Genomic DNA, 15,066 nt, shown 5'->3' with positions numbered 1-15,066 from the left:
GTTTAAGGTCAGTTCAAGGTCAAATGTAAAGCCATTTATGTTGTTCGTATTTGATCCTATGTAAGATTATCCTCAAAATATGGCACTCTTGTTTCAATGTACGTTAGGTTTATAACATCCACGTTTGAAGTGATTTATCCAACAATATCATTGTAGTAACCCAAGGAAAATTCTTCATCGTTAGAAAAATATTCCTTATTTCTTTGCTCATAGTAAAAAAGCTTTCACTTTTCCGGCTTGCTTAGTATTTTTTTTGTCATCATATTACGAACTCTGCTCCATTCTCTGCCAGGGCCAAATCCCGAACATCATTTACTTTTTTTTGTGATATTGTTCCTGTCTTTTTCACAACGTGATATGGAATATATTCGTCATCACTAGTATCATTAGCAATATCAGTGATAGTTTCATTGCCACCCAAATTTCTCCCTTCTTTAATATCTTGGTGAAACCTTTTTCTCTGCTCAAACCCAATCATATTTTTCACTTAGGTTTAAAACCAAAATATTTATATAAGTATCTTTCGTATGTTGATTGATCTATTTCTATTAGAAAGTATTTAATAGACTTGATTGCTTCAAACTGACATCAGATTCGGATTCAACGACCCGCCCAAAACGTATAGATATTAAGTTTACTTTGTTTTCAATTGATTCTCCACATTTAACCTTGAACTGACCTCATCCCAGATCTGATTGAGTCAAACGGACATCAGATTCGGATTCGGCGATCCCAAAAACTTATAGATATGTAGATTTACTTTGTTGGCAATTGATTCTGTACATTTGACCTTGAACTGAAGTTAAACCAGATCTGATCGAGTCAAACGGACACCGGATTCGGATTCGGCGACTGCAAAAACGTGTAGATACGTAGGTTTAGTTTGTTGACTATTGATTTTCTACATTTGACCTTGAATCAGAGCTAATCGCGTCAAACGGACATCGGATTCGGATTCGGCGACCCCAAAAACGCATAGATACATAGGTTTAGTTTGTTGACAATTGATTTTAATACATTTGACCTTGAACTGATCTTAAACCAGAGCTAATCGCGTCAAACGGACACCGAATTCGGATTCGTCAACTCCAAAAACGATACATAGGTTGAAAAATAGATACATAGGTTTAGGTTATTGACAATTGATTTTTTACATTTGACCTTGAACTGACCTTAAACCAGAGCTAATCGTGTCAAACGGACACCGGATTCGGATTCAGCGACCTCAAAACCATATGGATACCATGGTCTTGTTTTTCGGACCTGCCACTTTTTTTTTGTGGGGCTGTTAATTAAATTCTTATTTTCGGCAATATCTTTCTAAATTTATATTTAATTGTTTTCTAGTTGCACATTCAAATTTCACGGGGCTTTGTACAGATATTTACATTTTGTCAGATCAAATATCTTAACAACAAATTAAAAGTAAAAAGAGAATTATGAATCACCCTAACGACTGTGCTTCCGTAATAATATTGGATGATTTCTTCACAACTAACGACTTGACGGATCTACCACATAAATCAATGAAAATTTAGGCCAACGTATAAATATTTTTTAGGTTAACATCTAATAATACATTACTCAAAACTATGCAGTAAATGAAAAATAAAATAATCTCACAGAAATTTAATTTGAAACGGTGCACGGCGTACCTACGAAAAAGGGGATAACGGATCATAACAAGTCCGTTTTTCATTTGTTGAAATTGAAATAAAAGAAATTACGTCCGTCCATTCTGGACTAGTTATGGGATTGGCCTTATTCCCTGGAACATCCTGCATATTTCAATAAGAAAATACGTTTTAGTCTCCCTGGGTGATTGTTCAATTTCTCACTGGGATTAAAAGATGTAGGAACTTTAGTCTCTTGGTGGATACCTATTTTACTATTTTTTTGTGCATCATGCGGATCATTTATGTTTTGCGATGTTTAAAAATATTTATTCCAATAGAAAGATACTTTTAGGTACTTATTCCCGTGTTCAATAGAATTATCGATATCTTGATGCTGATACTTTTTACTACTTAATTGTTGGTATTTACTTCAGACTTGGTCATAAACAGTTGATATGATCTTGGAAAATATATAAATGAAAATAATAAAATTAAAATAATATTTTATGATATACTTTATATGTTTATAATAATACTCCAATAAAATATTTGAATCGTATGTAGTTTATGATACAAACACGCGAATAAACCGTGTATTGAAAATTCAGTTACAATTCTACAAGGTTTTAGTTCAATGAAAGTTTGCTGTTTTTCAATGAACGTTAAATAACAGACATAAGTTATTTTAATTTTTATGTAAATGTAATATGGTTTCTATTAGATTTAGTCCCAGTTCCATGTAGTAGGAAAACGTAATTTAGTGCCTACTTTTTAATTTTTTTAATACCATTTGAAGCGACTACTACGTAGGTATATATGTTTTAATAACTTTAGTAATCAGCATACGTATGGGACTAATTTTTTGAGTGGATATTCGATATCCGATTTTTAATTAATTAAGCGATTATTGTTGCTACTATTATTATTCTTTTTTTTTTTAAGGAAAAGTGAACTACAATTTATATTTGTACATGAAAATCTATTTTCACTCTATAGGAAACCGTAAAATTAGAAACGTGTGTAGGGTGTTTGAGGATTAATTTATCAAATTTAAGATATCAATTACGATGGTCAAAATAAGACAAAAAGTTCCTATGAGGAACTGCGAGGAACTGTTCCTGCAAGGTTTGAAAATTTAAAAAAAATACATTTTCTATAATATCTCTGAAGACTTGTTGATTTGAGAATTTGAATATAAATGCATTAAGTAGTACATGGATAATACAACTTTCTTCATCCAATATTTATTTTTAAATTGAAGTTATGTTTATTTTATTTTTTATTTTAACAATTAAAACAAGTGTTTTTAGAATAATAATTTTATGGAATATGCTACTGCTTTAAATAAGAAAACCTTTTAATTGGAGGATTTGTCAGGGGTTTGTTAGTAGTGCTGAATTAAAGAAACTTGTAATAAATTAATTTTTATTGTAATAGTTTCACAAGAATGTGCACAACTATTGGAGAGTGGGGGGAAGGAATGTACTGAAATTAGTAATTCTTAAAATCTACTACTACACTCAGTCGACTGAACATAATGTTATACATTATAGTTCTTGGAACATGAAGTCAAGTAGGTTCAGATAGGTAAATCATCATTATTTTTATTTCTATACATATAAAATATAAGAATATAATATTACTTTTATTTTGAATGTACATAATGGTTGGATTTTATTAAAACTTCAAAGACGGCCAGATTACCAAAAAAATAATTATAGTTTGCCGTTTGAAGGTACCATATTAGAAAATTTTTTATGTTGTGATACACGAGCTGTTAAAGTTTTCATTAAAAATATATTTTTTCTCAATCAAACGACAATTTTCTATCGTTGAAAATGTAATGATGCTTAGACGCGTTAATGATTTTTTAGTTTTACCAGTGTCAGACAAGGAGGGTGGCGGATGTTTCTTTCAAAAAATGTCTGACAAAATAAAAAAGTGGAATAAAACATATTTATTAAAAACATTAATAAATAACTGCATTTAAAAGAAATTTTAGGAGTATCACACTTTAAATTAATATTTGTATGCTGAGGTAATTTGATAGCTTTATTGAATTTGTTGATACATTTGAAGTGATGTTTACTAATTAGCGATCGATACATGATTACTTATACCGATCAGGAAGCGGTAAATAGTCCAATAAATGTAGAATTTTAAAAATCAATTTTTATTAAAGACAAAATGAAAATTACAATTTGAACAATTATTTATTAAAATTTATTGGATTTAATAGAATTCGGGTTTAAATCAACGTTCTCTTTTGATGAAGTTGCTGAACATTTTGTAGTAACACTCTCGGTTGCGATATCACTTTCTGTCACCGTAGAATATCTTTGTAAATTTACATGTAAAATCTTGAAAAATGATTATTATTTTATATATATATATATCCCTCAGCTACAGAGCACGAACGCCACCCACCGTGCCTTTTAAAGCCTAAAATTTCTATTCCTTGGGTTGCCAGAATAGTGGTAGAACTCTTTCGGAATGCATGTCCGGTATAAGTTGAGAGATCCGACAATTTTAAATACTGTTTTGCCAAGAATAAGTCAACTATCTGCCTGTTTTGGTCGTAGTGCTAAATATTTTTTATAACATTCCAAATACTTAACTGTCTCGTTTCCTTGATTTGTTATCGTAAACGTTCATGGATATATGCGCTTTAGTGTTGGGAATATTTACTATTATAAACGCAGCTTTTATCTTTAATGTTATTTATTTTCATATTATATAGTTCTTCCCTTCTGCTCACCCCTGCTATTTCAAATATCATTCCTGCTTTTGTATTTAAATGGACTTCATCAGAAAAATTAGTTAAAATCTTCTAAAAGATTCTTGATTTTTCCATTTTTATGTCCAATATTTTTCCTCTTAAGAAAAGCAAATAACGTAGCATATTATAAAATATCAACAGCTTTATGTAAAAATATTTTTACATAAAGCAAAAGTATTGTGGCTTTGAAGATACAATATTCAGCCTATAAGCTTCCTTGAGACTTAAGGGTTAATTTCTTGAAACAAAATAGGCTAGCACTTTTTCTGTGATATTTTCAAAATTTTACTTGTTACATCCATAGACCTATTACACCACGCTGTAAATAGCTTCTTCGGGAATTATGGCTAAGCACCCTACTTGCTAAGTATTTTCTAAGTCTGAATCGTCACTTTCTCGAATCATAACTTAACAAGAGCCTTAATTTGTGACAAAAATATTATCTTGGACTAATTTCCAATGACAGCAGTTGTCACTTCATAATAAATATTAAGCGAAAACTTATTCGTGTACGACTTGTTTGTTTTATATATTTTTTAAATATTTAATTTTTNTTATATAGGGTGTCCGTTTATTATAGGGTTTATTTTCCTTGGCTTTTTCAGATGGGAGGGACATTATTGCAATTTTTAATACATTAATTAATTCCTTAATTTAAAGCTTGCTTCGATAAACAAAGATTGATGGTCTAAATCGTATCGTTTCGGTGTTAGATAGTGGCACACTTTTAAAATTTCTTTTAAATGCAGTTATAATTACATTCACACGAAAACCTCGAGCATTTTTTATAGTAAAATAAGTAGATATTTTGAAAAAAATAATCTTACCAATGACGTATCACTTTTTTAAAGACAGCCCTGCCATTTTCTTTAATGCCGAATTTTGAAATTACCAGTAATAAAGACTGAATATTAATCTTAACATAACCCAGTACTTTAATAGATATCTGATTTCGTATGAGGAAAAATATCATAAATATACTCATACATTTAAATCTTAGTTTTTTCTTCATTTTTTTGTTTACAAGGTGTATTTTAAATGTGTATTTTAAGTACTAGTATAATTTCCCGATGTAAACAAAATTATATAGTGTGTCCCGTTTTTCAGGTTAGCACCTCTGGAAATGTGAGAAGGCTGTGGACCTTCCACAAGCCAATTTGTTTACAAATAGTACCCTGAAGGGACGTTATATTCTACTAATCATTTTATTGATGTGACAAAATCCTGGCCTACTACGATTTTTTAAAAGGGTCGTTTTTCCAGAAAGTAGTATTAGGCATTTTTTTATCAAAAAGATAATATCACCAGGATAATATCACATCCATCAAAATACCAAATTTGAACGACAAATGTTTATTGAGTGTTTTTTATGTGGTGCCAAACTTCGAAAAATCAGACAACTAAAAATTATAATAAGCAGGTCAAAGATTGTCATGTAAGTGAAAACAAATACCAATCGGACAAAGAAAAAATACAAGCACTATAAATTTAAAACTTTTAATTATATTAATTAATTATTATTAATTAATTATAAAAATCATAACTTACAAAAAATATAATGAATTATAAATACTAAGTTGTTAAACAAACAAATTGCAAAACGTTAATCTAAATTAAATTTTAGTTTTCTCCACCAAACCTCCTTCTACTCGAACACACATTTTTCCAATCCTCTTCTTAAATTTAAAAATAATTTACATACCTACCTAGCTGTTGAAGAGTAATCTCTGCACAAGCTTGTCTTATGCAATTCGTTAGGTAATCCAAATTCCTTGGTCTGTTTTTATAAACTTTTTGTTTTATAAAACCCCAAAAGTCCATAGTTCGAGAAAACTAAAATTTAATTTAGTTTGTTTTGCAATTTTTTGTTCAACAGTATTTATAATTCATTATCTAAATTTTTTGTACGTTAATTATTATTATTTTTAGGGTGGCTGCAATTAAAAGTGTTAAATTTATAGTGTCTGTATTTTTTCTTTGTCCGATTGGTACTTGTTTTCACTTTCATGGCAATCTTTGACCTGCTTATTACAATTTTTAGTTCTGATTTTTCGAAGTTTGGCGCCACATAACAAAACGCTCTATAATAGACATTTGTCGTTCAAATTTGGTATATGGTTATTTTGATGGGTGTCGAATAGCCTGGTAATATTATCTTGTTAATAAAAAAATGCCTAATACCACTTTCTGGAAAAATTACCCTTTTAATAAATCGTAGTAAGCCAGGCTTTTGTGAGATCAATAAAATTATTAGTAGAATATAACCTCCTTTCAGGGTACTATTTGTAAAAAAATTGGCTTGTGGAAAGTCCACAGTTTCTCACATTTCCAGAGGTGTTAACCTGAAAAACGGGACACATTGTATGTTCAATGTTATACATATATATATATATATACGAAGATTTAAATGTTTTCTTAAATTCGTTCATTGACACGTACATTTTCAGAACTGTTGCCTACGTGAAAGGTAAATATTTATTCATGGTGTTCCAATTCACAGATATACAAGCCATTGACGCAACGAGTAAAAAGCAAACTAATCCGATGAATTTAAAAAAAGAGTTTCCAAAAATTGACCTTTGGTATAAAATTGTAATCAATGATTCCCATTTCTTTACTTTTAGGTATTTTCTTAGCTCATATATTTAGTGTTACTATTTAATATGAACACTTCTGTGGTGAGACATTTTGCGTGGGCATATTTATACATCCATTAGAAAAATGAAGTAAGTTTTCACGATCTCTACGATCATTATTTCTGGAACAGAAAGGACAATAAAACGTTGACGAGTGAAAAATTTGTTATTTTCAGGAACAGCGTTTTTCTTCTAAGTGCCTTTAATTAATATTTTAATGAACGTTGTTGTATTCATGGCGGTTGGCATGAATATTGAATAAATTGTCGGTATTTTAAAAACGTATTTTCTGTGTAATGAGGGCGCATGAAAAAAATTGTTTTTTTTTGTGTAACTTCAACAATACTTTCGTTACACTGACACTTTGTCTGTACTAAATGATCAAGTTATTTCTTGAAAGTGTCCGGATTGTGTTATTGCTTAACGTTCTCAGCAGTTGTGAACCGGAAGGGTCGATATGGAAGAAGGAGAAGGATGGATGTTTCCTTCCGGTTTCTATTGGGCCCACAGTAAGGGGCGGATCTTTAGCAGACGGTGATATTCGGACGGTCACTTTGGGTCATTTAAAAGACCTAAATATTTGGCTTCCATCCATTTACACGTCTCGTTATTTTTCTTTATTATCGGGAATAAATCTTGAATGCCACTTTTGTTATTTGTAACATAACAAATGTGTTTCTTCCGATTTTGTTTTGCAAAGTAAATGTGTTTAAACGCGTCTTATTTCATTAGTATATCGACAGAATTGTGAGACTTAATTGTAGGCATCGTGCAAAGTCAAAAACGAAGGAAAAATATTTTTGAGAAGATTACATCTCCAAGAATATGTATTTCTTGAGGTTGGAGTAACTTCAGATACTACTTTTCTACCTTTTAAAAATTGACCACAGCTTTATTGTATCTTTCTCAACGCTAGAATATTTTTGCATGCAAATTTAAAGTTAAACATTACAGTACAAGTAAATTCCGATATTTGAATAAGATATTCATTTTGTTATTTATGGTAATGTAATTTTTAAGTATGTTCATAATTTTGTAAATGCAATTGTACCTAAAAAGTATGCAGTATGAGCAAATCAAATTTCTTCTAAATTGGACAAAGTATTATTTGGAGGAAATAATTTTTTATTTGCAAACTTTCATACTACAGCTGCCAAATGAAGCAATTCCAGAAGAAGTAGTTAATTATTATTTTGTCCATAATACTCTCAGGAAGTTCCTCTTCGTTATCAAAATATTTAAAAAAAAATCATTTTTGTGAGAGATTTAAAAATATATGTCCTTCCTTAACATAGTGTAGAAATACAGGGTGATTTAAAAATGAAACCTCGTATTCTTTGAATTTTAAGGGGAATCTTTCGTATAAAGTTTTTATCTAGGACACTTCGTTAAAAAGATACAAGATGTTAAACTTCAAAAAATATTTTTATTCCTTTTTAAATAATTTAAAAATTAGTAAGTGAAATAATTTGAAATCGGGCACAGGTATTTATGTAAACATTGTTCAAAATCTGAGGCCTTTTTCGAAATTTTAGATGCTCAAGTGGCGGAGATATAGGTGGCATATTTTTCTAAATAAAGTTAGTACGCCAATGCTTTACGGTAACAATCATGATATTTTCGGATTCGTCTTCCAATTTTCTACAAATTACTTCTCTCTTATTTTTTTTTTTAGTTAAACTTTAAAAACGAACTTAAAACACCATACCTCAACCCACTGGATTTCTTTTTGTGTGGTACTGTTAAACGGCTGATATACCGTGAACAAATTAATACACGTGAGCAGTTAGATGAGCAGTTAGAAGAAAGATCCAAGCAAAACAAATTTCGAACAAATTACATTTTTGTTACTAAAAAGATGCCGCGCCTGTGTTCGTGAAAATGGAGGTAATTTTGAGCTTTTACTTAAATAAAATCATTAAAATGATGACTAATATTATTAATTTCTTTATTCGAATAAATACTCGAATGATTAGTGTTTGTCATGTCATTTAAGTGTTTTTAGTTCGTTTTTCACGTTCAAAAAACAATTCCTCATATCATTTAATATCAGACTACACAGTTTTGTCCTAAAATTTTTAAAAACAAGACTAAAAGGAAGACATAAAATAGATTTCTTTCGAATATCTTCAGAACAATTCGGAATTTTATAAATTTTAAAATGAATCCGTGATTGGCATAAAATTCTGCACATATTTGTTCATTTAACCATTTTTGTATGTCTTAAAATAAGAAAGATGCCAGTATCGGACAATTAAAAAGTTGTAACCTGTTTAAACTAGTTAAACTGTTAATTTAGAAAAAATGCCCCTTCGAAATGTCCTGGTGGAGACGTCCATTGAGAAATTGTAATATAAATTTACCAAATTGTAGAGACCTTATTTCATATGACAGAAATTCAAACCGGATTACCGGACAGAGGTACAGAGAATTTATCGAGAAAAACGTGACAAAAGTTGAAAATCATTGCAAAATTTGAGGGACTATGGCCGTTTTTAGTAATTGAAAAACATTAAATATATTTTGTAAATCTTAGCACGTTGTTTTTCAAAAATGAAGTTTGTCCAGGCTCATGTTTAACAATATTTTTTTGAAAGAATCCTCCTTTAACATTTTAATCACATTCTGTATAAATTAAAGTTAAATATTGTGCCCTGAAAAAATTCAACGGAAACATTTTTAAAACTCAGTTTTTAAAACGTTTTTAATTATTCCTTTTAATTATTCCTTTTAATTATTCCTACTTTTTTTTTGAGCGAAATATCGAATTATTTGTACTACTAAAGTAAAAATACAGTAACAAATAATGTAGGAGTTTTTTTGTGCCAATTAATCTTGCAGAAAAGTGGTTCATAACAGATATTTTCATTAATTTTGGAATTATTAACTCTATTTTTTCAAGTTTTGGGTGTAGAATCGAATACTGAATCAGTTACTTTAATTTACTTTTATGGCTTCTTATTATGGTTTAATATCTTCGATATCTCCGCAACATCTATATCTTATGATAATCTTAACTTATTCTAAACGTCATTACTTGTGTTTTAGTGTTACTATAAAACTTTTACAACTTTTTCATCCAATTCATTAATCTTTAATTATATTGCAATTATTGATAATTTATTTGAGAAGGTACTATATAAGCCCAATTCTATTATCAAATTTTCATTCCGTATTTACCAATATTAAAAACGAGAATAAAAAAAATGAGGAGATTCGCAGTTTCTGTGATTGCCTTGGTGCTAGCCGTAGGTAAGTAGACGGTATAGAATACGATATTTTATAAATATTTTATGTGTAAAAACTATTGTACCTTCTATATACTATATTATATATTAAATGTAAAACAGCTAAAAGTACCCTTTTACAAGTCAAAAATCAAATGCAAATATCAATCAGATTTTATTTATTAATTTTTTCGGTTATAGGCCTCTCATCCGCCAGGCCGGATATAGAGTTAAGCAACTACCCTATCTTCGTTGGTGATATACTGGAAGAGGAGGTATCCAGGCCACGTCCCGTACCAACTTTTCCAGAATTCACCCCTGAGATTGATCCAGAGTTCGAACTTGAACCAGTTCCAGAGAACGAGGAAATAGCTCCCCCGAAACTCGGCAGCCTGAACCCATGCGATGCCTGTTTCGAGTACATGACCGCCCTTATTGACCAACTTACAAATGTCGCTGTTCCAGAGGTCCCAGTACATCCAGAATTGCCAGAAGTTGAACTGGAACCAGAAGTACCAGAAATAGGAAGGCCACTTCCCGAAACCGTGCCAGAAGATATGAGGCCACTCCCTATTCCAGTAGCTCCAGAAGTCGAGATTAATCCTATCCCCATCCCAGTAGCTCCAGAAGTCGGAATCAGACCTTTGCCAATTCCAGTAGCTCCAGAAGTTGGAGTCGTACCAATTCCCCTCCCGTTGATCATCCAACAGTAATTTTATGTTGTAAATAAGGTTGTAAGGAAAAAATGCAAGTAATTTAGATTTTAATAAAAGTTGAGTTTGCAAATAATATTTAATTGTTGCATTTGTACCTCTTTACCTCTCTACGAGGCAGCTCTCACAATCAGACTAGATTGGGAAATAAGCAACCGACAATACGCAAGGTTATTGCTACCTATTAGTTTTTAAATATTGGTCAGTTGATTACCAATGTCAACGTTTCACAAAATTACTTGATTTTCAGTAATTAATTGTCAATTGTCGATTTTTTTAATCATTGTACATACATAATGTATAAACTAACTTAATAGACTATGGTTGATATCGCTACTGCTCCTCACTAAAAACTGTACAGGATGTTTGTAAACTTGGAAAGGATATTTAAAGAGTAAATAAATCGATGTCTGAAAATTCGATTGGTAGCGTTGTTTTCTGCAAATAGATTTTTTTTTAAATACCTACTGACTTACCACGATGATAGGAAAAACTTTTTTTGGAAGTGCTTACCCCACCAATAATTCTGCCTCTACTTACAAATGTTGATGCATACATAAAATATGTCTAGTTTTCATTAGCATTTTCATACGTTACCATTATGCTCATTATTTCGTTGTTACTATATTGACGGGCCATTTTAAACGTAATTATTAGTTAAAAATTAGTTAAATTAAAATGGGAATCTACAAAAATAAATACCTTGACTTAATGCTCAGTCAGGGCGAAACATTTGCAGTCGCCGCTGTAGATACCGGCAGTGGAGAACGATGAAACATTTGGAAGTATTGGATGCGACCAGTTACAGTTGCCACTACGGAATGTATCAACTGATCACCATTATCTAAGGAGCGGTTCCGAACAAATAAGTACCGAATTGAACACCAGGGCAGGCCTACGGGTTCGATAACGGTTCCGCCCGCACATAACCTAACCCGAGAACGACAAAGTCAGGTCAAAGTTGCCTAGCTGAGGCTAAGGATGTGAAAGGAATTCTGTAACTAATGGTGACCAGGTACATAGGTCACAGTATAACAACTCGAAAACCCATCGTAGTTTAAATATCAACGCGGACCGTGAAAACATGGAAACCACTATTCGCATATTAGCAGCAATACCTACCTACTAGTTTACGAATAACTCTTTCAATATTTCTTTTTAAGAAAGATGTTTTATTATTAGTTTTCGTATTTTTTACTACACTGCAAAGGTGTAGGGCAAAATCAAATAAATTAAAAAAAAAATCACATTCCTATGTGCGAATATTTGCAATTTAATTTGTCATGGACAAAGAAGCCTGCTGAAAATGAATCGAAAATGGGTCCCAGTCGATTCTGCTGAAATTGCAGTATGTTATAGTTTTTGACTTTCTGATCAAAAGTTGTCATGGGCCCAAAGTGATCCTATGAATAGTTTCAGAGATAAAGAGGGGAGAAATATGTGATTTTGGCTGAGTAAGCTTCACGAAGTTTCATGTTCATGAATTCAAAAACTGAGGCATGTGTTGAATTTTGACCAGTAGGTACAATGCTTTTGGGATCGCTGAACCTGAATTCGGGGATAGCTTAGCTTTCTAAGGTCACCTGGAAGTCAGGTAAAACAAATACTTTGACTGTGGCTTATTGGAAGATTCATTTCAACTTACTTTAGAATAAAAGTTGAGGATAATGGATCATGAAATATATTTATTGAATATGTGATAAGAAGTTAAAACTCACAATTGACATTTCTAGACCTATAACACATACCTTTTAATTTTATAATTAAGTGTGTCATAAAAATGGTGTATGATTTCTGTGCGATATTAATTTGGTTATTTTCTTAATACAACTTGATGTGTATAATATGCTTTACTCTCTATTTTACTACGTCGTTTTCTTAATTCCAACTCTAAAAATATATTTGATGTTACCGGTATATTGTACTACCATCATAAAACTTTTACAACTTCCATTCATTAATCAGTATGCTCTAATCACACGAGATTTATTGACAAATCATTAGCTAGAGAACTATATAAGTACAATCACAAAAGACATTGTCATTCCGTATTTTTCAGTCCAAAAGACAAGAATAACACAATGAGGAGATTCACAGTTTCTGTGATTGCCTTGGTGCTAGCCGTTGGTAAGTAGATGGTGTAAAATGTAATATACTGCATATTTTGTATTAAAATATTTATGTGCGCAGTCTAAAATATTATACAGAGTCCTGTAAATTCATATAATAATAATTGCAGGATATATTTTAATAGTATTAAATCAAACATTTTTTATGAATCTAAGTTCTAAAGCCACTGATTTTCGAGATACAGTTTAAATTCAAATAATTCAGAAGAAGCTTGAAGTGGATTTATGAAACTTGAAATCTTTTATTTAAATGGAAGAACTGGTATAGAAATAGTATGCCAGCCAGTGACTTACAAAGCACTGTATATAGTTAACTTAAAAGCACTGTATATAGTTAACTTAAAAGAACTGCTTGGGCAACAAATAGAAGTTTTACTGGAATACCTGTTGCATTTTATTGATTAATTTATTTGGTATTAGGCCTCTCATCCGCCAGGCCGGATATAGAGTTAAGCAACTACCCTATCTTCGTTGGTGATACATTGGAGGAGGAGGTATCCAGGCCACGTCCCGTACCAACTTTTCCAGAATTCGCCCCTGAGATTAATCCAGATTTCGAACTTGAACCAGTTTCGGAGAACGAGGAAGTGATCCCGCCGATACTTATCAGCCTAAACCCATGCGATGCCTGCTTTGAGTACATGACCGCCCTTATTGACCAACTCACCGAAGTCGCCGTTCCAGAAGTACCAGAAGTGGGAAGGCCTCTTCCTATCCCTAATCCAGGTGGTGAGCTCAGACCACTTCCTCTTCCAATTTCACCAGAAATTGATACCAGACCCTTACCCGCGCCAATTCCGTCTGAGGCTGAAGCCGAGGAAGTTCTTGCCAACCAAAATAGACCACTTCCAACCCACATAATCAGATAGTAAGCCTAATGCTTAGCTTATCTCCTGAGAATACAAATTCTTTATAGTTCTGTAAAGAATGTTGTTTGACATTTTATAGTACCTAATAGTTTTCATGTTTTCAGTAATAAAGGTGTATATTTATTAATCGTACTATGTATTATTAAAAAATAAATAATTTCTTACAATTCCTTTTAAAATAAAAGCTTATTTCTCTTTATTTCGCATTGACTTTAGTATGCACTGCCGGTTCAAAACATATTGTACATTGTTTCAATTATGTACAGTCTACAGCTTTATTAATTGAATAGGTACATCTTTTTCATTTTATATTGTGGGTCTACTATATCTTTAAATATATTATCTATGAGTTATACTTAGAAATACCCATATAGCATACAGGGTGTCCCGAAATTCATGCAACAAAATTTGGTCACAGATTCTTAAGACAAATTTAGGGGACCCGTATTTTTTATTTTTGCCAAGTGACCCCCTCTTTCGGAGTTACAGCCTCCTGAAGTCCGCCCCTAAGAATAATCTTTTTTTTTATATCTCAGAACCCTGTTATACGAGAATCACTAAATTCGGTACACAGGGGTTTTATGACATGTGGAATCGTGTGATGCTACGTTTTTTGGCGGGGAACCACCTTAAGACAATTTTTCGTGGCCCCCCTTGTCTTTGGAGCCAAAAAAATTTGTTCACATATTTAAATTTCTTAAAAATTATTATCATTCCACTAGAAAGCCATTAAATTTAGAAACTTTTTGTCTCTTTATACTTTTTTCGTAAAACGCAATGTTTCGAGAAAAATGTCAAAATGTGATCGAATGCATATCGTGATTCGCCATTTTCCTAAAAAACATTGCGTTTTTCGAAACAAATATCAAGACAAAAAAGTTTCTAAATTCAATGGCTTTCTAGCTAACTAATAATTAAAAAAAAATCAAATTTGCGATCAAACTTTTTTTCTGGTTCCAAAGACAAGGGGGGCCACGAAAAAGTGTCTTAAGGGGGTTTCTCGCCAAAAAGCGTAGCACTGTGACATTCCACATGTCATAAAACCCCTGTGTACCAAATTTAGTGATTCTCGTACAACATGGTTTTGAGATATAAAA

The 15,066-nt window shown here is 31.6% G+C and overlaps 2 protein-coding genes across 2 annotated transcripts in view; both read left to right on the top strand.

The window, feature by feature from the left end:
- Positions 1 to 15,066, top strand: part of LOC108910047 (chromosome transmission fidelity protein 18 homolog) — a 272,160-nt gene that overhangs the window by 102,910 nt on the left and 154,184 nt on the right. The gene's annotated exons all lie outside the window — the stretch shown is intronic.
- LOC108910051 (protein PELPK1-like) lies at positions 10,169 to 11,049 on the top strand. The gene is made up of 2 exons (XM_018714548.1): positions 10,169 to 10,283; positions 10,460 to 11,049. Exons 1-2 carry the CDS (start codon positions 10,238 to 10,240, stop codon positions 10,969 to 10,971), a joined length of 558 nt encoding a protein of 185 aa, XP_018570064.1. The 5' UTR covers positions 10,169 to 10,237; the 3' UTR covers positions 10,972 to 11,049.

The sequence above is a fragment of the Anoplophora glabripennis genome, unplaced genomic scaffold, assembly GCF_000390285.2.
Source record: "Anoplophora glabripennis isolate ALB-LARVAE unplaced genomic scaffold, Agla_2.0 scaffold469, whole genome shotgun sequence".
Taxonomy (NCBI): domain Eukaryota; kingdom Metazoa; phylum Arthropoda; class Insecta; order Coleoptera; family Cerambycidae; genus Anoplophora; species Anoplophora glabripennis.
The sequence above is the reverse complement of the archived record's forward strand: the minus strand, read 5'-3'. Positions and strand labels throughout refer to the sequence as shown.